Genomic DNA, 27,050 nt, shown 5'->3' with positions numbered 1-27,050 from the left:
GGATTAGAGATCTAAGGCTGAATCTATAAATAAATCTTGTATCTTTCCACTATCTCATGCTTCTAAGGTGAAAATTTCAAATAATGAAATAATGTAGTAATCATGGCATTTGTTTTTCCAGTGGCTATGTATCTCAAAAAAATTTCATATTTTTAATAGGAGAAATAAGAAAATAAAAGAAAAAAGCACTTAGAACATTTGGTTATCAATGCTTCTCCCTTCTAGTTCTGATGTAGTTTCCTAGCCATTTTGGGAGACAGGGAGAAAGAAAGAGGTAAAGGAAAAAAGACAAAAGGAGCAGAAGTGTGGAAAAGAGAAGAAAACAAAGAACAAGAGGAATAGAAAAGACACTTGAGTAGAAAAGAATGACTGGGCCAGCTCTTTGGTGTAACAATTAAGCCTCTGCTTGTGACCCCAGCGTCCCATGTGGGCACCAGTTCCAGATCCAGACACTCCACTTCTGATCCAACTCCCTGATGATGTGCTTAGGAGAGCAGTGGAAGATGCCCAAATGCTTGGGCCCCTTCACCCATGTGGACCCAGAAGAAGCTCCTGGCTCCTGGCTTTGGCATGGCCTAGCTAGGACCATTGTGGCCATTTGGGGAGAGTGAACCAGAAAATGGAGGATATCTCTGTCTGTCTGTCTGTCTGTCTGTCTCTCTCTCTCCCCCTCACCCTTCCTCATCCTTCTCCTCTTCTCTCTGTAACTCTGCCTTTGAAATAAATAAAAAAATAAATCTTTTATAAAGAAAAGAATGATGACAGCCAAAGAATCAGAGAGCCAAAATCAAGTAAAAAGAGGAGGAAGGCAGAGAGAGAGAAATAGGAATGATAGCTGAAGAGGGGGAAAACAAGCAGCCAGAGAGAGATAAAACTGGCACCTATTTAGTCAGCAGAAGAGGGACAGAGAATAACAAACACAAGAAAAGAACCATAAAAATACTGTGAAGAGAGGCAATTTTCAAGAAGCAGAGAGAAAGAAGATGAGAAGGAGAAGCCGAGGAAGAAGAAATAGAATCAAAATTAAGAATGAAGTCATTGGTTGGGACTGTGGCGTAGTGGGCTAAGCCTCGGCCTGTAGTGCCGGCATCCCATATCGGTGCTGGTTTGTGTCCCGGTTGCTCCTCTTCTGATCCAGCTCTCTGCAATGGCCTTGGAAAGCAGAAGATGGCCCAAGTTAGGGCTTCGGCCGCTGCACCCACATGGGAGACCAGGAAAAAGCTCCTGGCTCCTGATTGGCCCAGCTGCGGCCATTATGGCCATTTGGGGAGTGAGCTAGCGGATGAAAGACCTTTCTCTCTGTCTCTCCCTCTCTCTGTGACTCTACCTCTCAAATAAATAAATAAATCTTAAAAAAAAATAATAATGAAGTCACATAAGTACCACTGACTAAAGAGAGATGCAGAGCTTAAATGCAGTTGGGACATGTCAGCAACTACCTGATGGACAGCAGCTCAATCAGTTTCTCCTTATCCTCATTTGCCACTATGACAAATCTCCATTAACTTTCTTCTCCCCATATTTTGGGCAGGGGGAGTATTACAGGAGTCAGGAATGAGGAGAGATGAGTTTATCATTCCAGATTTCAATATGATCTGTATCAAAAAGAAATTTCAATTTCACAAAATTATTTAATAGGAAAAACTGCCAAATTGTAAAATCTAAAATGCAAAGACAAAAATTGGGCTTCTCTAAAACATGATTGCTAAGAATTGAATCACTAGTATCATTATGTGCAAAACTCTATGAAAATTATGAAATTTATTTCACAAACATAAAAAAGAACATCTGAATAAATGTCAATGAACGAGTGGCAGGCTTGGGGGCATTGCGGCAATCATACCACAATCTGGGACACTCACATCCCATATCAAGTACCTGGAGTCAACTCCCACCCCCACTTCAGATCCAGATCTTGCTACTGTACACCCTGGGACACATTAAGTTATGGCTCAAGTACTTGGGTCCCTACCATCTACATGGGAGCTCTGTATCTAGTTCCTAGATCCTGGCTTCAGCTTGATCCATCCCTGGCTATTGCAGGTATATGGGGAGTGAACCAGCTGGTACAAAGTGTCTCTATCCCTCTCTGTCTTTCAAAGAAATAATAATAAATAATCATTAAAAAGACAGCAATGAACTATCATTATGTCTCTAGAGCTGTTCTGAAAGGACCTTTAATTATAATAGCTATGTAATTCTCCAGCTTTTTTGATTAGCAAATCAGATCAAATCATGCTTCTACTTAAAACTCTACAAAAACTTCCCACTGTAATTAAAATTCAAACTTCTTATCATGGGTCTATATGGCCTTCTTTCCTGATCAGTCCATGCTTTTTTATATCATTCTCTCCCTTTCTTTTTGTATCACAGTTTTCCTTCTATTCTTTGTCTACTACCAGCTACTAGCTACTAGCTACCAGCTACCAGCTGCCAGCTAGTTTATACTTTAACCTAGTTTTCACTTTTGGTCATTAGCTTTTTCGACCATTTCAAATGCTCTTACTTAGAATCTTCAAGTATTTGGCTTCTTCTCATGATTAGATTTCAGTTCACATACTACACCATCTCAAAGTGACTTTTTCTGTCCTTCTTAAATAATCTCTATCCCATTAAGTCCTCAGCTTCTCCCTACCCTATCACCTAGCTTTATCTTTTCTACATCATTCATAAATCTAGGAAACATATTTAATTATTTACAAATGAAGGTGATTGTATACTTAACACATGAGAATACTCAGATAAGTTTCAAGGGCAACAGTGTCCATAGTTCACTGCTATATCATCAGGGACTAGAATATGATAATATAGTAAGTATTCAAAAATGTGTAATGAATGAATTGATGAATATATAAATAAAAACAAAGTATGAAATCTCTGGAATGACCTTTATAAACAACTACAGATTGTCCTAGTTGGAAACTACTACCCCTTGAGGCCAGCGCTGTGGCACAGTGGGTTAAAGCCCAAACCTGCAATGCCAACATCCCATATGGGCACAGGTTCAAGTCCCAGCTGCTCCACTTCCATTCCAGCTCTCTGCTATGGCCTGGGAAAGCAGTACAAGATGGCCCAAGTCAGTGGGCCCCTAGATCTGTATGGAAGACCCAGAAGAGGTTCCTGGCTCCTGGCTTTGGATCAGCTCAGCTCTGGTCGTTGCAGTCATTTGGGAAGTGAGCCCGCACATGCAAGACCTCTCTCTCTCTCTCTCTCTGGCTCTGGCTCTACCTCTCTCTGCAATTCTTTCAAATAAATAAAATAAATCTTTAAAAAAAAGAAAGAAACTACTAACCCTCAAGAAATATCCCAAGTCGTATCAGCCATATTTGAAGATTTAATATATTATAATGCTTATTAAACCAGAAATTTTGTTTTTATTCTTTTGATGTTAAAGCTCAAACTACCCAACTAAAAAATCTTTTTAATTGATAGATTTTAATTAGCATCCTCAGCTCAATATTTTGGTACATTTCTGTCGTCAAAGTTTAAAATCAAAGTTTAATAGTCTCAAATTCTGAGTTCTGTATTCTCCTTTCTTTGCTATAATTCTGTTCCTTAAGGCAGATGATATGCAGGGGGGAAATCACTAAAAGATGCTACTATTTCTTTATTTCCTCTCACCCCTAACTTCTTTGGGAACTTAATATGAAATGATGGGCACAAAGCTTTAACAAGTCTGTGGCAGGTATTTGAATAAATGCTTAAGTTTTGAAATTATCTGGCAAGCTGACCAATTAAAAAAGCTGTTAACTCTAAAAGCAAAATTCTCTCAACTATGAAAGGGATCAAAACAAAACTCCCAAAACCTACATTGGAATACAGTATAAAACATCAAGTATCTCTGTATACTCTAATATATAAATTTAATGATTAGTTTATAATTATATTCAGTTAAATGGGAAAACTCAGACAAGCAATTTACAAGGAGATAATGTACCACTTATTTCCAGATTCATTAAAGAATATAATGATAATGTATTATCATATATAAATTGTATAGTTGCTAAAATATGACCAAAAATTTATTTTAAAAATCCAAATATTATCAATTCTTCCTTATTGAGAGCCAAAGCTCCTACATAATAACATGCAAGAATTTTAAATTCTTGAAAGCAAGCGTCAAGTACTATACACAATTTCCATACACAGCAGGTAGTAAAGCAAGAAAAGAACTGACACAGTTACTCTCCTTAAAAGAGACATACAATGGAGAACTGTTATACCGCCCCACATACTACAGGTCTATGCATTAAAGATGTTGTGGCTATTAACAGTTTAAACCTTTACTGTATTTTGCTAATTGGTACATAGAACTTTAAAGCTTTTGAAAGATAAAACATTCCAGTCAGTTCAATTCCCCAGCATTGTTCAAGTATTCCAAGTAGGAACAAAGAGGAAAATAAATCTGCTTTAATTGCTGAAGAATCAGAGATAATAGAGATGGCTGAAAACTACAGAGGAAAGATTTTTTTATTCCTTAAACAATATAGAAAGATAATTCTCAAGTTTTAAGGTTTGGGTCTATACATAAAAACTATTATTTTTAATATTCATTTACTTCATAATATTTTATACTTACTAAATAAGCATATAACATGTAAAATAATTGATTTGAATTGGACATATATTTTAGAAAACAAAATTCCACATACAATGTTATTTAGAAACAATTGTATATAAGAAATAAAATGTGGTTTCTTTTAATGATTATCATGGCTAAAGGTAAAGTTAACAAAAGTTTTATTTAAAAAAACCAGTGCATCATGAGAATAGAAACATTTCTATTTTAAATGATCACATAACTACGTGGAAAAATTTTCTCTAATTTAAGAGCATTTGTTAACCATAAACGTGGAAACAAACTGCTTTACTGTTAGTCTATATGCTTAAGTATATATGTCTTGTATTAGGAATATGAAATGCAATTTAACAATTTCATAATATATAGTTTACTATGACTATTTGGACTCAAAATATTTACTAACCTAGAAAAAAATGCAAAAATAATTCCTTCTAGTTTACCAAGTCTTAAAATTTTTCATTACTTAAACTTTTATTTTTTAAAGTCAGTATCATATACACATACCCAGTTCTAAAAAAGGCCAAATAAAGAATGATCACCTCATTATAAAATTTACACTTCCAAAATCACTAGACATTACTACTTCCTTAGGGATTTTAAGCAATCTTAAAGGCTATTCACCAATTTTTTTTTCCATCAGCTTGTGGTTAGTGTCAAACCTAACATAGGAACGTACATATTAAAAACTACATTTGCTGTCAAAATATAAAATATATGGCAAACTAACAGTTAGTTAATGGTTTAACCTTATCTAAGCAAAAGGATATAGCATTTGTGTAGACTGACAAATTTTAAGAAACATTACCCATGTTTAGTGAGTCTTAACGAAAAAACTGCCACCATGGTAGGTTCTCAAAAGCTACTATTCTTTGATGTAAAATGAAATACTACTTAGTGAATAAAACATAAAAAACTCCTGTCTACCCTTCAAAGGGACATATCCTTTGACCCAGTGCTCCAGACTAAAGGCTTGAAATTTTTGCACAAGAATGCTGCGTGAGTAAAGTCCAGACAAAACAGACACTTGAGATGCTAGAAGGCTGTATAACCCCAATCTAGCAGAGATAGCACCGTCATACACTGAAAGAAAGTAATCTCCCAAGAGAAAACTGACCCCTTAAAAAAAAAGCAAACAAAGCAAATATAAGCTCTTAATTAAAGTTTATTTCTATGCAAGTCACTTCTTAATGAGCCATTTTTAATTCGTTTGCAGATTTATAGTTTTCATCTGTAAATTTTTAGAAGGAAAAAATAAAACACATACATATGTAGTAAATGATGTCTTATTTTGAAAGTTTGCAAAAACAGTCAATTTTCTTATAAGTTCAAGCAATGAAAAACAATTTTTTAACTATTAGTGTGACAAAAAAACTATTAAGTTGTTGCTGCTTACAGACGTTCTAAAACTGCAATATTAAAATTCCAATGGCTGAGCATGTGCTCAGTACCATGAGCTTATTAATCAAATAGCAATTATTTACTGCAGGTATCAGCAAGTACAAAAGCTTTAACTGCTGTTCATTGTTATTTGGAAGACTGTCAAGTAGTAAAATACAATAAATAGGCAACAGACACCAATTTTAATTATTTTACAGTATTACCTAATTTTAAATCAAAGTATTAACAGAAGAATAATAACATGTTGAAAATCTTAATTTTTTTACAATATATACTATAATTTCTCCAACAAGCTCTGAAATGATAGCTGTCCTTCCCCATTCCATACCTTCTCAAAAGATTTTAGATTTACAGATTACTAAATAAAAAGTTTGCTTTCAGACATGCATTTAAGTCGAAGATGCCTGTGTAAATAACCATAAAACCTTTCTAAAAGGTAAAAATGGTGGTGCTTAATAGATTTTAAACAAAATAAGCTCAAAGTCAATACAAACATAGAAGAATAGTAACTGGTATACAGGAGTACTCACTAAGTACTTAATAAATGAAGAATGAAAGAAAGACAGCAGTCAACATAATAATGTTGTAATTTTTACATGTAATAATTTTTACAAAACTATTGTAATGTCCAAATGGTAAAAGCTAATTTTTATCATCTCTACTAATAACTTGAAGCTGTTCTTATGTTTCATGAGGGTATTTTTCTGTTTTTAGTACTGATATTTTTAGTAGTAAATAGTTACTATAAAGCAATTGTTACAAACAAGGAATTATTATGTAAAAAAAGAGGTAATAAAAATGGTTAAAAAGCAAAAGTATACCTGGGTAGGTCTAACTTATGTTTTGGCTGGTTTTTGAGGGGAACAATACTCAAAATCTTTAAAATGTATTGCAAATTTAACATCTCTCTTTTGTATAGTCAAAATAAATATGAAAAGACAATATGCACATGCTCATTGGATGTGGGCATTCAAGTAACTGAAAGGAGATTGGTGCACAGGGGGAGGCATAAAGGGAAAAAAGTTACCCTCTTAATAATGCAGAAAGGCAAAAACATTCTTTACCCAACCTCCATGGCACAGTCTCTCCTGCAATAAAAACCAAGAGCCAAACAAACCACCATGTGTAAGCTTTCCTTATTATTTGTAGGAAATTATCACGTTTTTGGAAATTCAAATGGTGCAACCTACAGAAAATTCTTTATTTTAAACATTGTGTTTTTAAACATAAATTTACAGGATCATTTAAGGACACTGCCATCTACTCTTTGTATATTCAAATTCTTACTCTTTCCAAGAGTAAATGAAAAGATTAGATAGTTTATATATAACAGACAAAAAAGACACTCAAAGTTGACTGATTACAAATTTACCATGTATTCTAAAATTATTTACTAACAGAATCCAGGAATTACTAAAATCTTATTCTCTACAGATTTGTTCTCTAACAATGTTAACATTGTACACAGTTTCAAAATAAGAGAATGGATTCTTTACTCTAGAAAATGCTAGGCAGACTTTTCCTTTCTACATTTTATGCCTAAAAAAAAAAAAAAAAAAAAAAAAAAAAACCAGGATACACATTGTCAATACACAATTGACAAACAGAAGAAAACAAATTTTTCTTTGTACTTATAATGCTACAGACATCCACAAAACTTTGAGAATTCCTTTGATTTATTATCCTCTCTAGATTAGTTTCTGTCTGCAAGATGTAACAATAAAAAAGAAATTAAGCTTCACTTGGTAACATGTTATTTGAGTAAGTCTGAGAATAATAAAAATAATACACAGCTTATAACTCAAGATGGAAGAAATATAACTTGATAATGCACAGAAAAGGAACTGATGTTTTAACCCTCCATGAAATCCACATAAGAAGAGAACCTAAATTTTAAGTGGCCTTACTAAAACACTGTGATTGAAAAGAACAGAGGCAATAATCCCCACCACTCCCTTGACCACATCTGTAGTATCATGAGAAATCCTGGCAACATTTTAAAGAGATTCAGTCAAACTGGAAGGTAATCAAGATGATTAATTACCTAGAACTTATGTGAAATAAATCAAGCTGGAATGTTTAACCCAGAAAAAAGAAGGCTTATGAGAACAATCTACAAAATTTCTGGTCTCAAAACTTCTTTACAGTCTTTAAAAATTACTAGGACTCCAATGAGGTTTTGTTCATATGGTTAATATTTACAGATATACATCATACAAAAAACTAAAATAGAGGAAATCTTAAAATATATACTTAAGCCAATTATGTATCAATATAAACAAAATTTTAATGTTTGCAAAAACTAAAAAATTGAGGATGGCACTCATTTGCATTCTTGAAAATCTCTTTAAATGTCTAGCTTAATACTAGGATACTTCAAAAGGTTCATGAAACAATGGAATTAAAAGGTATATTTATTTTGGTGCAAAAACTTTCTGGAAATCAATGCATACTTTTTCCATAATGTGCATTTTCCAAGAACTTGGTCTTTTGTAGAAATCAGCCAAATTCTAACACCTGTTCTTGCACTCAAATTGCTGTGCCTAGGTATTTTGATTTTAAAATATGAAGAAAAGTCATCTTCACACATTTATGAGGGCACTTAAAATGTTGGTGGAAAATCAAATTAAGTTTATTTTGGTGCAAAAAGTTTTGAAATCCAACTATCCTTTTTTAAATATTTATTTTATTTATATGAAAGGCAGCACTATGGTGAGTTAGGGAGAAACACAATGAGAGAGAATCTTCTATCTGCTGGTTCATTTCCCAAATGGCCGTAATAGCTGAAGTGGACCACACTGAAGCCAGGAGCCTGGTGCAGCATGACTCCAGCCCCATCCATCATTTTTCGTAATATGTATTTCCTATACATTTTTAGAAAATACTCATTTCAAATTTTGTGCACCAAAACAAACACCTTGTCATTTCATTTTCCATGAACTTTTTTGGTATCCTTCATATTATAAAAAGGAGTAATACTTTAGAACTAATATTTTCACAATTGGTTCATTAAATTCTATCACTGTATCTTGTACTTTAAATGAAAATTTTTACACATGCATGATTCTATAACATCATGCTTTTGTCATAGAAAGTAATGGACTACAGATCTTTCAAATGTTAACCATACCTCATGACACAAGTTCAAAGATCACATTTGTTAACATTATCAAAAAGTCCACTAGTCTTTAAGAACTAGGAAAATGTCAAGTTCAGATCAGTGGCAGAATCAGGTTCTATAAAATTTCTAATTTTGATTGAAAGCTTGAAGTTTTTCATGAGCAACACTTCCATGAAGTGACAGAGTCAATTCTGAGAAAATGTCTGCCAAGTACTGGAGACTGAATAACCATAATTGTAAAAACAATTCAGTTTGCAACAACTCAACTATAACAAAGGCTTTCCCTGGAGACAGCCATTGCAGTCTAGTAAAAGAGCCGAAGGGCTTTACATACTTCTGTTTTGCTAGATGAAACATAAAAAGACTTAAAAGTTTTCACTTCTTTCAGTGCCCTTGTTGTGGCATAGCGGGTTAAACTATCACTTCCAATGCCAGCATCCCATATTGGAATGCCTGCTGAGTCCCAGCTGTTCTGCTTCTGATCCAGCTCCCTACTAATATGCCTGGGAAAGCAGCAGCAGATGGGCCCCTGCCACCCATGTGGAAGACCAGGAATGGGGTTCTGGCTCCTGGCTTTAGCCTGGCCCAGACTGGCTATTGAGTCCACCTGAAGAATGAAGATATTTTCTTTCTTTCTCTCCCCATCCCCAACTCCCACCCCAAACCTCCCCCAGGGTCTCTTTCAAGTAAATAAATTCATTCTCTAAAAAATAAATTTAAAATTTTTTTAAGCTTTTCTTCATTCAGGACATTATGAAACTAGTTTATAAAACTCTGCGAAGAAATGCAAGATGCAATGACTGATAGCAAAGATCAAGTCTACTGCCTTTGTTGTGCAAAGGTGCCAATAGTTTTAACAGTATTATTTTCCACTATCAATGTAATGTCAACACAGTGAGAAGAGCAAATAAAGACACAATATAATTATGAAAAAGAGTTTGCCTGTGTGGCCTCCTGAAAAGGTTTTAGGCACCCTACAGAACACCCTTTAAGAATCAGTAATTCATGGTACCAAACGGCTCAATATACAGAAGATCGTCATGTAGAAAACCGCATGCCCTATGTATTATTAGGACAGATGTTGAACCAACGAATAGAAGTGATAAGGAAGTAGATTTAAAAAAGGAAGTAGAAGAACAAATTAAGAAATAGCATTTTCCTACTTTTTAAATTGAGATACAATTTACAAAGAGTAAAATTCATCTTTTCAATATACAGTACTATATTTTTTTCTTTTACAAAAATGGGTTTGAAAGAAGAATCACTACCTTAATCAAGAACAGTTATATCACTCTCCAAAATTTCCTCACTTCCCTTTACAGTTAATAACTCCTCAGACATCCAGTGCTGACAACCACTCATCAATTTCCTACCCCTAGAGTTTTGTCCATTTGAAAGTCAAATAAGGGGTCCCTGCTGTGGCATAGCAGGTAAAGCCACCACCTGCAGTACCAGCATCCCATATGGGCACCAGTAAAAGACCAGCTGCTCTACTTCCGATCCAACTCTCAGCTATGGCATGGGAAACCAGCTCTCAGCTATGGCATGGGAAACCAGTAGAAGATGATGGTCCAAGTGCTTGGGCCCCTGCACCCACGTGGGAGACCACGAAGAAGCTCCTGGTTCCTGGCTCTGGATGGGCCAGTTATGGCCCTCGAGACCATTTGGGGAGTGAACCAGCAGAACAAAGACCTCTTTCTTTGTCTCTGCCTCTCTGTAACTCTGCCTTTCAAATAAATAAATAAATCCTTAAAAGAAGGAAGGAAGGAAGGAAGGAAGGAAGGAAGGAAGGAAGGAAGGAAGGAAGGAAGGAAGGAAGGAAGGAGGGAAGGAGGGAAGGAGGGAAGGAGGGAAGGAGGGAAGGAGGGAAGGAGGGAAGGAGGGAAGGAGGGAAGGAGGGAAGGAGGGAAGGAGGGAAGGAGGGAAGGAGGGAAGGAGGGAAGGAGGGAAGGAGGGAAGGAGGGAAGGAGGGAAGGAGGGAAGGAGGGAAGGAGGGAAGGAGGGAAGGAGGGAAGGAGGGAAGGAGGGAGGGGAGGGGAGGAAGTCAAATAAGGGGCCAATGTTGTGGTATACAGTAGGTTAAGTCTCTGCCTGCGGCACCAGCATCCCATATGAGTGCCTGTTCAAGCCTTGGCTGCTCCACTTCCGATCCACCTCCCTGCTAACAGCCTAGGAAAGCAGTGGAAGATGGTCCAAATACTTGGCCCCTGCACCCATGTAGGAGACCCAGAAGAAGCTCTTGGATTGGTGCCCCGTTCCAACCACTGCGACCATTTGGGAGGTCAACCAACAGATGGAAGACCTCTCTCTCTGTCTCTCCCTCTCTAACTCTGCCTCTCAAATAAATAATATTAAAAAAAAAAAAAAGTCAAATATATGGAACCATACAGCATACAGTCTTTTGGGCCTGGTTCCTTTTATTAGTGTTGTTTGAATTTTCTAGTTACAACTCCTTTTTTAGATATGTATTTTCCAAATAATTTCTCCTAAACTGTGGCTTGTATTTCAATTCTCTCCACACTGCCTTTTAAACAGCAGAATTTTTAAAGTGGATCATGCTTTGGTGTGTATTCAAAAAACCATCAGACTAACCTAAAGTTACAAATATTTTCTCTTACACTTTCTTCTAGAAATTAAAAATGTTGGGGACCAGTGCTTCTCATAGCAGGTAAAGCCAAAGCACGGCCTGCAGTGCTGGAATCCCATATGGGTGCCGGTTTAAATCCTGGCTGTTCTGATCCAGCTCTCTGCTATGGCGTGGAAACCAGTAGAAAATGCCCCAAGTCCTTGGGCCCCTGCACCCATGTGGGAGACCTGGAAGAAGCTCCTGGCTCCTGGCTTCCAATCGGCCCAGTTTGAGCTGTTGCAGTCATTTAAGCAGTGAACCAGCAAATGGAAGACCTCTCTGTGCCTCTATAACTGTCTTTCAAATAAATAAATCTTCAAAAAAAAATTTTTTTGCAGGCAGAGTTAGACAGTGAGAGAGAGAGAGAGACAGAGAGTTATAGACAGTGAGAGAGAGACAGAGAGAAAGGTCTTCCTTTCGTTGGTTCACCCCCCAAATGGCCGCTATGGCTGGCGCTGCACCGATCCGAAGCCAGGAGCCAGGTGCTTCCTCCTGGTCTCCCATGCGGGTGCAGGGACCCAAGCACTTGGGCCATCCTCTGCTGCCCTCCCAGGCCACAGCAGAGAGCTGGACTGTAAGAGGAGCAACCGGGATTGGTACCTGGCGCCCCAACCAGGACTAGAACCTGGGGTGCTGGCACCGCAGGCGGATTAGCCAAGTGAGCCACAGCGACGGCCTTCAAAAAAAATTCTTACAATAATCTTAGAAAAAAGAAAATAAAAATTTTTGAGTTTTAAATGTAGCATCATGGATTTATATTTAGGATCTGGGAGTTAATTTTTGTGTATAGTACAAGGTATGGGTGAAGAGTTTTTACATATAAATATATAATTATCTCATCATCATTTGTTGCAAAGCTTCTGTTCTCTCCATAAGTAAAACTTTCTAAAAATTATAGCTAATCAGTAATAAAAAAAGAGCAGCCTCACAAAGGAATGAGAGTCAGTTAACCAGAAATTTTTAAAAGAGAAATTGGAGAACCAATTGTTCAGTGTAATAAAAAAGGACAGAAGACTAACCACCCTCAGAAGCCTAGCTGGGGAAGGCTTCACTCACACATACTGTGACCCAACCATCATCTCCCTCCAGCAGTTCAGCTTTTATTTATTTTGTTACCTACTAGACGCCCAGGCAATAAAACGGTAAACATTATATAACAGTGACATAAAATTCTGTTTCCCTGTCATTTAAAATACTCAGAAGAATTTACTTCAGATTTTGAAAAATGTTATCAATAATACAGATACACACTTTATATAAAATTTTTTATTGTTTAAAATGTAAAATAAATGAACTCCGATTACTCAGCATTTCTAGAAGTGCCCTTTTAAATCACTGGTCTTGTCATGATGCTAGTTACCAAGCCCTCCATTAGAGGGTGTTGTAAGAACAAAAAGACATGAAACCTTTATTAGAATTATGTTATCAATGGATTATTTAACACTTTAATTGAATACAAAGCTATATGAATGGCTAAAATCACATTTGAAAATTAACTATGCGTTTCAGTTATCCATATTAAACATTACTTCAATAACTATCAATAACTACATATAAGACTTCAACTGATTTCAGTTAGAATATCATATTGACATTTTGACTGGTACATTTCAAAAACAATGTAACAAACCTGGGCAAAATCTACAAGATTCAAAAATATACAAATGATTTTATGACATAATTAAAAACATGAAATTAAATCAGTCTGTATAATTCTCTGGTATGCTTAATAGAACCTTGTTGAAAGCCATATACATATTTTTTCTTTAAGATTTATTTATTTGAAAGAGTTACACAGAGAGAGAGAGAGCCAGACAGAGACAGAGATATCCGCCATCTGCTGTTTCATTCCCCAAATGGCTGCAATGGCCAGTGCTCAGCCAAGCAGAAGCCAGGAGCTGGGAGCCTGAAGCTTCCTCCAGGTCTTCCACAGGGTGGCAGGGGCCTAAGCACTTGGGCCATCTTCTGCTGCTTTTCTGAAACCATCAGCAGGGAGCTGGATCGTAAGTGGAGCAGCTGGGACACAAACTGGTGCCCACACAGGATGCCAGCATCACAGGCAGCAGCTTTACCCACTACTCCACAATGTTGGCCCCGAGAACAATGTATTCCTGGCTGATTCACTAACTTTTTAAACCAGAAAGAAAGGAACTTAGAAGAGTTATTAATGAACTCTAAAATTTGAGAGTTTTATAGAAAATAAACCATAACATTGAAATAAGCTCTTGGGCAACCTCTTGGGACTTAAAAGAGATGGTGTCCTCAGGAGTTAAGCCGCAGATTGCAACTGCAGCAAATTTAAGTCCCAGCTATTCCACTTCCTATCCAGCTTCCTCTAATGTGACTGGGAAGGCAGCCGAAGATAACTCAAATACCTAGGCCCCTGCAACCCACCTTAGAGACCCAGATAGAATTACTGACTCCTGGCTACAGCCTGGTCCAGCCCTGGCTGTAGCAGCCACTTGGGGAGTGAAAATGTGGATAGAAGATCCCTGCCTGTAACTCTTTTAAATAAATAAATAAATATATTAAAAAAAGGGGGGGGGGACAGAGATTTGTGCTCTCATTAATTAATGAACACATGGGATGTGAAAATCTTCCTCCTTTCACACATACTATGATCTTATTTTTTTTTTATTTGACAGAGTTAGACAGTGAGAGAGAGACAAAGAGAGACATAGAGAAAGGTCTTCTTCCTTCCATTGGTTCACCCTCCAAATGGCCGCTATGGCTGGCGTTGCACCGATCCGAAGCCAAGAGCCAGGTGCCTCCTCCTGGTCTCCCACGTGGGTGCAGGGGCCCAAGCACTTGGGGCACAGCAGAGAGCTGGACTGGAAGAGAAGCAACTGGAACTAGAACCCAGCGCCCATATGGGATGCCGGCACCGCAGGCAGAGGATTAACCAAGTGAGCCATGACGCCAGCCCCTGTCTATGATCTTATTTCTTTTATACTAAACTAAGCAACTGGTGTTTTATTAACATCTTTAGAAAAAAGAAATGGTAAATGGATGAAGACTTGAGGAGAGTAAAAAGGTCCAGGTAGTAGGAATACAAACTCTGAATGCCCTGATGCAGGCTTGGTGTGGCTGTAGCACAGAATTTAAGACAGTGGTAGATGATATACCTAGAGAGGAAAACAGCAGCTAAATCATGCAAGTTCTCAAAGGCCAGGTATTATGGCAGATGAAGTGGCACATATGAAGGTTAAGCCACAACTTGCAATGCCAGATGGAGCACTGGTTGTTCTGCTTCCAATTTAGCTCCCTGCTAACTTGCCTGAGAAAGAAGCAGAAGGCCCAAGTGCCAGCCTCTGGAACCCAGGTAGAGTTCCAGGATCCACATGGGAGATTCAGATGGAATTCCAGGCTTTTGGCTTCAGTCCAGACCAGCCGTGGCTACTGTGATCATCTGGAGGGTGAATCAGTCTCTCCCTCTCTCACTCTGCCTTTCAAATAATAACGCCTAAATCTTTCTAGAAAGAAAAAAAGGATCTTTTTAAAAGTCCAGCTTAAGATTGTAATGTTTATTCTAAAGGAACAGAAAGACCCAAGAATTTTACATAAAAAGGTACAAAACAAGCATTTTGAAAAGACTATGCTCACTGGGGCCAGCGTGTGGTGCAGTGGGTTAGAGCCCGGGGTGCCGGTTCTAGTCCTGGCTGCTCCTCTTCTGATCCAGCTCTCTGCTATGGCCTGATAAAGCCCCTGCACCCACGTGGGAGACCCAGAAGAAGCTCCTGGCTCCTGACTTCGGATCGGCTCAGCTCCAGCCATTGCAGCCATCTGGGGAGTGAACCAACCGATGGAAGACCTCTCTCTGTGTCTCTTCCGCTCTCTGTAACTCTTTCAAATAAACAAATCTTAAAAAAAAAAAAAGAAAGAAAGAAAAAGAAAAAAAAAAGACTATGCTCAAGGTAGGAGACTGGTATAGCAGTTAAGATGTCACTTGGGACATATGCATCCCATTTCATAGTGCCTGGGTTTGAATCTCTGCTCCAGAAACCTAGAAGACAGCAGGTAAGGGTCTCTATCACCCATGAGGGAGTCTTAGACTAGGTTCCAGTTACTGGCTCTCAGCTATAGCCTGGCTCAGCCTCAGACATGCAAGCATTTGGGGAATGAACCAGCAGATGGAAGCTCTTTCTTTTTGTCTCTGTGCGTGTCTCTCTCTCACTCTCTTTCTCTCAAGTAAATAAAAGTTTTTTTAAAAAACAACCATTCTGCCTATCTTGTAGAAAATGAATCATAAAAGATTAAGGAGTCCGAGGGAGATAAATTAGCAAACTATGGCAATGATTTAGCTGTAAGATGACATAGCCTAGAAATGTCAGTAGGTTCATTTAAGAAATAACTTGAGGAGCCAGCATAATGGGTTAAGCCACCATGTGCAGCACCAGCATCCCATATGGGCTCCAGTTAATGTCCCTGCTGTACTATTTCTGATCTAGCTCCTTCTTAATGTGCCTGGGAAAGCAGTGGAGAACCCGAGTGCTTGGGACCCTTTACTCATGTGGGAGAACTGGATGAAGCTCCTGCCTCCTGGCCCAGCCCCAGCTGTTGTGACCATTTGGGGAGTGAACCAGTAGATGGAAGACATCTCTCACCCTGTCTCTTCCTCTCTGTAACTTGACCTTTCAAATAAATAAAATAAATCTTAAAAAAAAAAAAGGAAAAAGAAAAGAAATAACTTGAAGATAAAACCAACCAGCCTGAGGCCTAAGATATGAATTTTCCAAATTGTCAGCCAGCTTACCTGTTTGTATCTTTAATAGTAAAAAAGAAATTTAAATGCGACCTATTATTTAGATTATGCTTACAAAGTGATAGACTGTACAACATTTAGATGGGGAATAGTTAAGAAACATATCCATTTATTTGACTGTTAACAGTAAATCAGATATAAAATGAAAATTATGCTATACCATTATACATTTCTACAGAAGTCTTAGAAACACCATAAAATTTATGTTATTGTACAAGGTAAGCATAAATAACAAATCACACCTAAAGTAACAGCCTACACAGTAAAAATGCTATAAGTAATGGCTGCCAAAATTAAGGTGTTGGTAGTTGTAATTCAATTGCATGCATATATACAAATGGTGGTGTGTATGTGTGTGTGTACATATACATACACATAACAAAATAGAAAAGGTCTAGGAAAACTCAGTATACTGGTAAGTATATCACAACTTTATTATAGGAGTGTAACTGAGAAAAAAGGATACACTCATTACAAAAGTGAAAGTGTTCCAAATGATACTAATTAATGCCACAAAAAGGGAATCCTTCCATAATTTTTATTTTTTAATAGTTGTACATGACTTTATGTAGAATGCTTAAATTATCTTTCTATGACAAATATTTCTTTTTAAAATGTATACATAGTCTAGAAATTCAAGTAGCTTTCCTAGAAAAACCCAAAATACCATACTGAATATCTATAGTACAAAAGTAACCCCGAAGGCAGAATCATAGCAGTGTGTATTGGAAAATCCTTACCAATTTTTCATCCACTGTTATGAGTTGTTTCTCTCGAGTTTGGTCCGGCACCAACCTCCATGTGGAAGTGCTAAACAACCTGCAGTGCAAGATTTGAAGTTAAAAAATGATCCATGCAACAAGAAAAGAGAAGCAGACAAATCTTACATAAACAAGCTACTTTACAATATCTGTCTTATTTAAAAAAAAAAATGAAAGAAGGGAAAGAAAGAGAAGAGGGCACAAAAGTCCTTTCTCTCCCCAATTAGTTCTGTCTGCTGGGTTTTTGGCAGACTCTCACTTGACAGTTCACAACAGGCTGCACTTTATGTCAGTCTACAGGCTCTCTGTCATAGAAAGGCCACCAGTGACAAGTACTGTATTGCTCTCTATGAGTATACAGTGGCTGGTTTGTCAGGACCAGGCAGAATCATGCAAAGCCAGACCAACTGTTCTGGAATGCTGATTCCTAAGTGATGGCATCAGAAGTAGGGTGGGGAGGGGGAATTATAAGAAAAAGTTTTTTCACTCTAATTTCAAACCTAAAGTAGTTTAAACAGGAATTACTTATATGATTATTTTAACTTATGTTATTAGTTTAGTCTTGTATCCTGTTCACAGTGTTGAAAACAACAATATTAAGTTAGAAGTAAAACAGGCACAGAATCTGGCATTTTGATATCAGAATCTTTCCACCCTCATCCCCTACAAATTACTTAAAGCTAACAGTCTTTTCATTCCACATATACATTGTCACATATACTAATAAATGTCATACTTTTTCCTAGATTATAACATTTTTAACATTTTAAAGTTTTACAGGCTTAAAGCTATCTTATGTAGATTTCTTCTGCAAAAATAAGTTAGTATTTCCAATTATGGTTTAAATTTTCATATATAGCATTCAGTCCATTTTTAATACAATATAATCCCTAATAACATGCAAAACTTTATATGCACACTTTAATCTATTCACTAATCAGATAACTTAGATTGCTCATAAGCCTTGTACAATGGGCTTCACTGCTTTATGAACATATATCTTCAAAAAACTGTGAATTCCAAATTTAACATATTATATAATCTTTATCACTGTTAATGCTCCATTCAGAAATACATAGACACTAAACAGGTGTACTTGGAAGCTATTTTATTTATACAAAATTAAAATACACTTTGTTGTTGACATAATATTAAAGAAGTATAATTAAGAACCTTTTAAAATCTATTTATTCTAGAAATCAAGCCCAATTACACAATAAATTTTGAAGACTGAACCAAATTCACATATTACAAGAAAAACATACAAAGATGAGAACTTGTTTCTCTAAATTAGGGACTTGTTGGCTCAAAATCATGCAAATTATATAAAACTCTGTTCTTTGGGCTGTACAATTTTGAATACACAGCAAGTTTAATTTAAACAATTATCTCAAGTTGTATGATAAAATTTTAGTGTTTGTTAGTTGTAATCCAAGTAAATTTTTTAAATTTACAAAGCAAAATATAATTTAAGAATATATTTAATTTTATTAATAATTTTAATTTTAAGAATAAAGCTATATAACATGTTCTGTAAACCAATGTGAACTATTTATTTTTTTTTACTTTTATTTAATAAATATAAATTCCCAAAATACAACTTTTGGATTATAGTTGCTTTTCCCCCCCCATAACCTCCCTCCCACCCGCAACCATCCCATCTCCCATTCCCTTTCTCATCCCATTCACATCAAGATTCATTTTCAATTCTCTTTATATACAGAAGATCAATTTAGTATATACTAAGTAAAGATTTCAACAGTTTGCACCCACACACACACAAAGTATAAAGTACTATTTGAGTACTAGTTATACCGTTAATTCACGTAGTACAACACATTAAGGACAGAGATCCTACATGGGCAGTAAGTGCACAGTGACTCCTGTTGTTGATTTAACAACTGACACTCTAGTTTATGACGCCAGTAATCACCCAAGACTCTTGTCATGAGCTGCCAAGGCTATGGAAGCCTCTTGAGTTCGCCAACTCCGATCTTATTTAGACAAGGCCATAATCAAAGTGGAAGTTCTCTCCTCCCTTCAGAGAAAGGTACCTCCTTCTTTGATGGCCTGGTGAACTACTTATTATAAACAAAAACACAGAGAGAAAATTAACTCATTTTTATCAAGGTGTATGCAAAAGGTAACACAAATTTTTAAAAAATGTTAAATAAAACTACCAGAAAGTTAAAAATCACAATTAAAATTTTTTCTTAGGAAAGACATTTAAGATAGGCTAGAATATAGAGATCATAAATAGGAATTTTATATTCACATTATATATACATAATATAGTCACATTTATTAAAATTGTATTTACATTTTATATAGATATAGAGACAAACATATAATTTATTTCAGAAAAAACTCCTCAGAAAAAAATCATATATAATTTGTGTTGGTGTAAGTTATACCAGGTCTTGTTCTGAGTAACTACCTTGAAACTGAGTAATTGTTAACAGAATCAATTTTTCTTTCAGTTCTAGATAGATAAGGTAACAACAGAGGTCCAGCATCAATTTGTACATAGCGTTAATCAATTGTACCTATAAAATATAATCTATAGGAAGTGTTTAGCCTAGCAGTTAACACTGATGCATCCCACAATGGAGTACCTGAGCTCCTTGCTAACGGCCTGAGAACAACGCAGTAGAAGATGGCTCAACTTGCGCCCCTAGCACCCATGTGGGAAACTCAGAAGAAGCTCCTGGCTCCTGCCTTCAGCCTGGCCCAGCCCCAGGCCATGGCAGCCACTTGAGGAGTGAACCCACAGATGGAAGATTCTCTCTCTCTCTATCTGCATCTCTGCCTTTCAAATAAATAAATCTTAAAAAAAGGAAATCATAATTTTATTTAATGTGCAGTTCAGTGCTTATTTTGTAAACTCCAGAAAAAGTTTGTCTCAGGAGTGCTTTTATTTCTGTCCTATTTGTTTTGTTGATTGGTTTGTTTACGTTTCCAGATTACTCAAGTATCAACCTTAATTCTGAGCCCACAGAATAAACTCCTGAGGGCTGTTATTATCAATTACTATTATTAAAATATACAAGTCATTATTATATTTACTTTTTTGTGTAAGTTCCCTTTAAGACGAAAAAAATATTCTGGTGATGGAATCAAGAGACCTTATTTCTAACCCCGGTTTCAGCACTTCCTTGTAAACTTATAAAATAAAGAACTCACAGCTCTAAAGTTTCTCCTAGTGATAATAGTACAAATGCTTCTAATAAGTGAAACTGGGCAGAGCTCCTGCTTGTTTTATTAATCCCCCCATAGAAATTCAACTCATAACATTTTTCTTTAAAAATAGATATAGTAGGCCGGCGCCGCGGCTCACTAGGCTAATCCTCCGCCTTGCAGCTCCGGCACACCGGGTTCTAGTCCCGGTCGGGGCGCCGGATTCTGTCCCGGCTGCCCCTCTTCCAGTCCAGCTCTCTGCTGTGGCCAGGGAGTGCAGTGGAGGATGGCTCAAGTGCTTGGGCCCTGCACCCCATGGGAGACCAGGAGAAGCACCTGGCTCCTGCCATCAGATCAGCGCGGTATACCGGTCGCAGTGCGCCGGCTGCAGCAGCCATTGGAGGGTGAACCAATGGCAAAGGAAGACCTTTCTCTCTGTCTCTCTCTCTGTCCACTCTGCCTGTCAAAAAAAAAAAAAAAAAAAATAGATATAGTAACATCTTTCAAAAACTTACCAACACACCACATTCTCTTTATCCAGTTATCTATTGATAGACATTTGGATTAACTTTATTAAAAACACTGATGTACCTATTTCTGTGTGCACATAACTTTGCAACTTATAAGGGTAAATATCTGGGAGCACAACTGCTCCTATGCTAAGACTATGTTTACCTTTGTAACAAACTGAAAGACTGTCTTCCAGAGTGCCTGTACCATCAGGAACCCCATCAGTAACAAACATGACTTTTTGTTCTCATCCTTGCTGATATTTGAAATGGTTGGTGCCCAGGATTTTAGCCAGTCTAGTTAAGTGTTTGGGTTCCTGTCACCCATGTGGGAAAACCAGATGAAGCTCCTGGTTCCTGGCTTCAGCCTGGCCCTGCCCTGGCCATTGCAGCCATTTGAGGAGGGAAGCAGTGGATCAAAGATTTCTCTCTCTCTCTCTCTCTCTCTCTCTCTGCCTCTCCTTCTCTATGTAACTCTTTCAAATAAATAAGTAAATCTTTTAAAAAATTTTCAATGAGAAAATAAAAGGGGTTAAGGGGCCATTTTTAACATTTTGGGATAATATACAGAATAGAAATTAAGTTAAAGGAGTGATCATTTGGCTTAGCAGTTAAGAAGTAGGTTAAGAAACCCACAAACCATATTATAGTGCCTGGGTTCACTGCTTGGTTCTCACTCCTGATAATGAAGACCTGGAAGGCAGCAGTGATGGCTCAAGTGATTAAGCCACACTTAATCTTTTGAAAGTCACCTAATGCACTGAGGGAAGATTTATGCAAGAGGGATAAGAGTAATTATTCTCACGTTCCAGATTTTGGAATGGAATTGAGGAGTAATAAGGAAGAGAATATGGGCAAGGTAGTGGAGAATGTTAAAAATGAAACTGGAGTCTGAATATGATTTGGCTTCCAACATAACAGACTATTAAATCCCAAAGTCTTACATTAATGGTGCTGAAAGACTAGTGCACTCTCTTAGTTTAGGGTTAATCTTATGAGTATAAAATTGACTCAAAATTGATCTCTGTTAAAAACAAGAATGGGAAAGGGAGAGGGAGGAGGAGGAAAGGTGGGAGTATGGATAAGCGAGAGGTAGAGGGCAAGAATCACCATGGGATGCCGGCACTGCAAATTTGTATATATTAAATGCATAAAGTTTGTATTTGTTAAATGACATTTTTTTAAAAAAGGATTAAGAATTTAATCTAATTACAGTGTCTGCAGCTAGAGCCTTTAGGAATTGATAGAACTGGGTTAGGGTGCAAGGGTGAAGTTCCATGATGGAATCGTGATAGCTCTATAAGGAGACCACTTGGGTGGGTGTGAGCAAGATACTTACCTCTTTCAGCTGTCTGGTTTCCCTTATGATCAGTCTTCTGTACATTCACTGCCTTTGCCAGCCTCTACCCTCATAAAAACCAGGATGATGGGACCATCCTGGCTTGGATTTCTGAACTTCTTTAACTGTGAACCAAAATAAATCTCCTTCCTTCACCTTAGGTATTTGTTGTAATAACAAAAAGTTAACTAATACAGAGGGTATGATGGAAAAATGTAAAGGAGAAGGAAATATACCCATGTTATCATGGTTGGTTTTCAAAATCAACATATATAAAGTAAAAATAAGGGGAATAACTAAGAAATGATGATGACAGTAATTATATCACAGCACACACAAAAAAAGAAAAATTCATAATTATGTGAGTCAAATCATTGAAATACACGGCCACAAAAAATTACTGGAGTGGAATGCCATGAAGGAATTGTGTTGCTGTACTTTGACATATCTGATAAATCTGAACTGAATTTTTATAAGAAGTATATGATTCTGGAAATGAAAATTTCACAAAAATAAACAAGAAAATTTGGAAAACCAATGAAGTAGAATTTGCCTCTTGAAACTAATAAGAGACTACAATAGCAAGGATGTAGATTACAATGATAATACACCAAAGTCAACAACTTGAATATGCTATTAAAAACATAGTACTATTTACATTAGCACCAAAATAAATATTTAGATGTAATTCCAACAAAATACGTATAGGACTTCTAGGAAGGAAACAAAAACTCTGATGAGGGAAATCACAGAACATCTAATTAAATGAAGGCACGTTCCACATTCACGGATAGAAAAACTTAAGATTATTAAGATATCAACTCTCTCCAACTTTACTTTATAGGCTCAACACAATCCCCAAACTCCAGCAAGTTACTTTGTAGATATTAGTAAGTTGATTCCAGAGCTCATATAGAACAGCCAACAAGATGTGGCTATGGTACTCAAGTGTGGTACAGGCTAAAGAACAAACAGATCAATAAAACAGAATTAACAGCCCAGAAGTATGCTACTGAGATTTGGTCAGCTTATCTTTGAAAAAGGAATGAAGGCAATAAAATGAAGAAATCTTTTCAATAACTGATGCTGGAAGACCAAAAATTCACATGCAAAAAAATTTAATCTAGGCAGTGACTGTATACTTTTCAAAAAATGTAACTGAAAATGAATCACACACTTCAATGTAAGAGGCAAAATTTATAAACTTACAGGAGATAATATAAGAAAAAAATCTAGGTAACCTGGGTTTTGCACTGATTTTTTTTATTTTGTTTTTAAATACTTATTTATTAAAAGGCAGAGTCACAGGAAGACAGGCATGCACTAGATCATGTCGCTCCCCCTCTTCGTGGAGGAACGACACAGGACCCTGCGCTGTTCTTCTGTCTGCTCGGCCCTCCCCGGGTTTGCTGCTGGTTCTTCCCGGGTTGGCTGCTGGTCCTTCCCGGGTTGGCTACCATCCCTTCCACCTCCGTGGAAGGGCGGTTCCCCCTGCCACATTCCCCACTTCCGCGGGGGAGCGGCACACCGCCGGCCGGCTCTCTCGGGGGCTGCACAGGTGTTCCTCTTAGATGTTCCTCTTAGATGTTTCTCGTGCATGCCGTCTCTCTCCTCCTATGTAGTCCTCTTCCACCAATCCCATCTCTGCTACCCACACGCCGAGTACGCTGCTCTCCTCCAATCAGGAGCAGGTCCCACAGTTTATTGGTTGAACTGGAGGCAGCTGTGTAGAAGCTGTTTCCCTTCTCAGCGCCATATTGTGGGAAAGCAGATGCATAGAATAAGTCTTAATTCCAGTAACTTAGTCTAGTCTGAGTTGCTCCCCACAGATCACTTCCCAGATGGCCAGACAGCTGGGCCTGGGCCAGGCCAAAGCCAGGAGCCCAGAACTCAATCCAAGTCTACCAAGTCTACCAAGCACTTGGGCCACCATCTGCTGCCTTCTTAGTCACATTAGCAGGGAGCTGGATCAGAAGTGGAGCAATCAGAACTCCAATCAGCACTTTAAAAAAGGATGCCAGGGGGCCAGCACTGTGGTATAGTGGGTAAGGCCGCCACCTGCAGTTCCAGCATCCCATATGGGCACCAGTTCGGGTCCCAGCTGCTCCACTTCTGATACAGCTCTCTACTATGGCCTGGGAAGGCAGTGGAGGATGGCCCAAGTCCTTCGGCCCCTGCACCCAGGTGGCAGACCCAGAAGAAGCTCCTGGCTCCTGGCTTCATATTGGCACAGCTCCGGCCATTGCAGCCAATTTGGGAGTGAGCCAGCGGATGAAGGATACCCTACCCCCTGCCGCCTCTCCTCTCTCTGTATAATCTCTGACTTTCAAATAAATAAATAAGTCTTTATTAAAAAAAAAAAAAGATGCAAGGGTCACAAGCAACAGCTTAACCTGATGCACCACAATGCTGGCCCCTGGCACTGAGATTTTAGATACAATGATCAAAGCATAATCTATAAAGGAAAACTGGGTAAGCTGAACTTCATTAAATCTAAAAGACCTTCTGGTCTGTGAAAGACATTGTTGCAGGAATGAGAAAACAAGCCACAATTTGGGAGAAAATATATGCAAAGCTTATCTGATAAAGAACATGCACTCATAATATACAAACTCTTAAAATTCAACAATAAGAAACAACTCAAAATGTGGGCAAAACATCTGAACAGACACTCCACCAAAGAAGATATGGGGGGCCGGCGCTGTGGCTTTGTGGGTTAAGCCACCACCTGTAGTGCCAGTATCCCATATGGGCACTGGTTTGAGTCCCAGCTGCTCCACTTCCAATCCAGCTCTCTGCTATGACCTAGGAAAGCAGTGGAAGATGGTCAAAATCCTTAGGCCCCTGCACTCGCTTGGGAGACCTGGAAGACGATCCTGGCTCCTGGCTTCAGATTGGCACAGCTGTGCCCATTGCGGCCATCTGGGGAGTGAACAACGGGTGGATAACTCTCTCTCTGTCTCTCTCTCTCTGCCTCTGCCTCTCTGTAACTCTGCCCTTCAAATAAAACTTAAATAAATCTTAAAAAAAGATACATGACAAACAGCATATAAAAAGGTACTCAACATTATACATATGTCATTAGAGAATTGTAAATTAAAACGACGACACCTATTCTATACACCTATTAGACTAAAATCTAAAACACTGGCTACACAAATGCTGGTAACAATGAGAGGAACAAGTCTTATTCACTGCTAATGGGAATGCAATGGTATAGGCACTCTGAACGACAGTCTGGCAGTTTCTAAACAAAAATGAAACACAGTCTTAATATAGGATCAACAATTATGCTCCAAGGTATTATCTAGTCGTACTGAAATCATATATTCAGACAAAAATTTAGGTAAATACAAAGAAAAGCCATTTCATACCTATTAAGAATGCTACTGTTGGCCGGCGCCGCTGCTCACTAGGATAATCCTCCGCCTAGCAGCGCCGGCACACCAGGTTCTAGTCTCGGTTGGGGCACCAGATTCTGTCCCAGTTGCCCCTCTTCCAGGCCAGCTCTCTGCTGTGGCCCAAGAGTGCAGTGGAGGATGGCCCAAGTGCTTGGGCCCTGCACCCCATGGGAGACCAAGAGAAGCACCCGGCCCCTGCCTTCGGATCAGCGCGGTGCGCCAGCCGCGGCAACCATTGGAGGGTGAACCAACGGTAAGGGAAGGCCTTTCTCTCTCTCTCTCACTGTCCACTCTGCCTGTCAAAAAAAAAAAAAAAAAAAAAAAAAAAAAAAAAAGATGGCTACTGTCACTAAAAATTTTTTTTAATTCAGAAAGCAACTATTGGTAGGATGTAGAGAACTGGAACCCTTATTCACTGTTGATGGACATATAAACTGTTGTAGCCCCTATGGAAAACAGTGCAACAGTTCCTCAAAGTATGTAAAATAGAATTTCCATATGATCTAGCAACTCTACTCTCTGATACATATCCAAACAAACTGAATTCAGGAGCTGACACAGGTATAGACACACGTGTGATTACAATGACATTATTCATTGTAGCCAAAAGATGAAGTCAACACCAGTGCCTACTTGACAGATGAATGGTAAACTAAATGTGTACACATGTTAACAGAACATTATTTAGCCTTTAAAAAGGAATCAGAATCTGATACACCCTAGAACATAGATGAACCTTGAAGACATTATGGTAAGTGAAATAAGCCAATCACAAAAGAATAAACAGTGTGTTAAGTCTATTTATATGAATTATCTAGCATACTCAAACTCAGGGACAGAAGGTAGAATAGTCACCTCCATGTCCTGAGAAGAAAGGAAAATAGAGAGTTACTGTTTAAATGGGTACAGAGTTTCAGTTTTGAAAGATGAAAACATTCTGGAAATGAATGGTGGTGACTGTTGCAAAACAATGTGAATGTACTTAATGCCACTGAATTATACTTTAAAATCACTAAAATAGTAAATTTTGTACTATGTATATTTTACCACAACTTTGAAAACATTAAAGGAAAGAGCATATTTTGTGAAGAAATCATTGAACTCTGGTTTATGCCACCAACAAAGAGGAATGTATACACAAAAATTTTTCAAAGCTGAAAATTTATAACTTTGCCTTTTTATGGACATATGCAGAAATACTATGTATATATTAATCACTCTCATCTCACAAAATTTTAGAAGTCTATATTAAAGCTTTGAATTTCAATAAGATCATTCATTTGTACTTCCTTGTATAGCAAATTTTCCACCATTATACACTTTTAAAAAAACTTTTAGTGTAAATCTATATAACAGAAAATATGTGATCCTTTT

At 37.6% G+C, this 27,050-nt stretch overlaps 1 protein-coding gene across 1 annotated transcript in view; it reads right to left on the bottom strand.

Annotated features, from left to right (window-relative positions):
• Window positions 1-27,050, bottom strand: part of NDUFS4 (NADH:ubiquinone oxidoreductase subunit S4) — a 113,214-nt gene that overhangs the window by 55,526 nt on the left and 30,638 nt on the right. Inside the window, exon 3 of the mRNA XM_008262198.3 lies at window positions 17,230-17,308. Coding sequence (XP_008260420.2) covers window positions 17,230-17,308 — 79 coding nt within the window. The remainder of the gene's footprint in view (window positions 1-17,229; window positions 17,309-27,050) is intronic.

This window comes from Oryctolagus cuniculus, chromosome 14, assembly GCF_964237555.1.
Source record: "Oryctolagus cuniculus chromosome 14, mOryCun1.1, whole genome shotgun sequence".
NCBI lineage: Eukaryota > Metazoa > Chordata > Mammalia > Lagomorpha > Leporidae > Oryctolagus > Oryctolagus cuniculus.
Note: the sequence above shows the minus strand (reverse complement) of the source record. Positions and strands in the feature narration are given on the sequence as shown.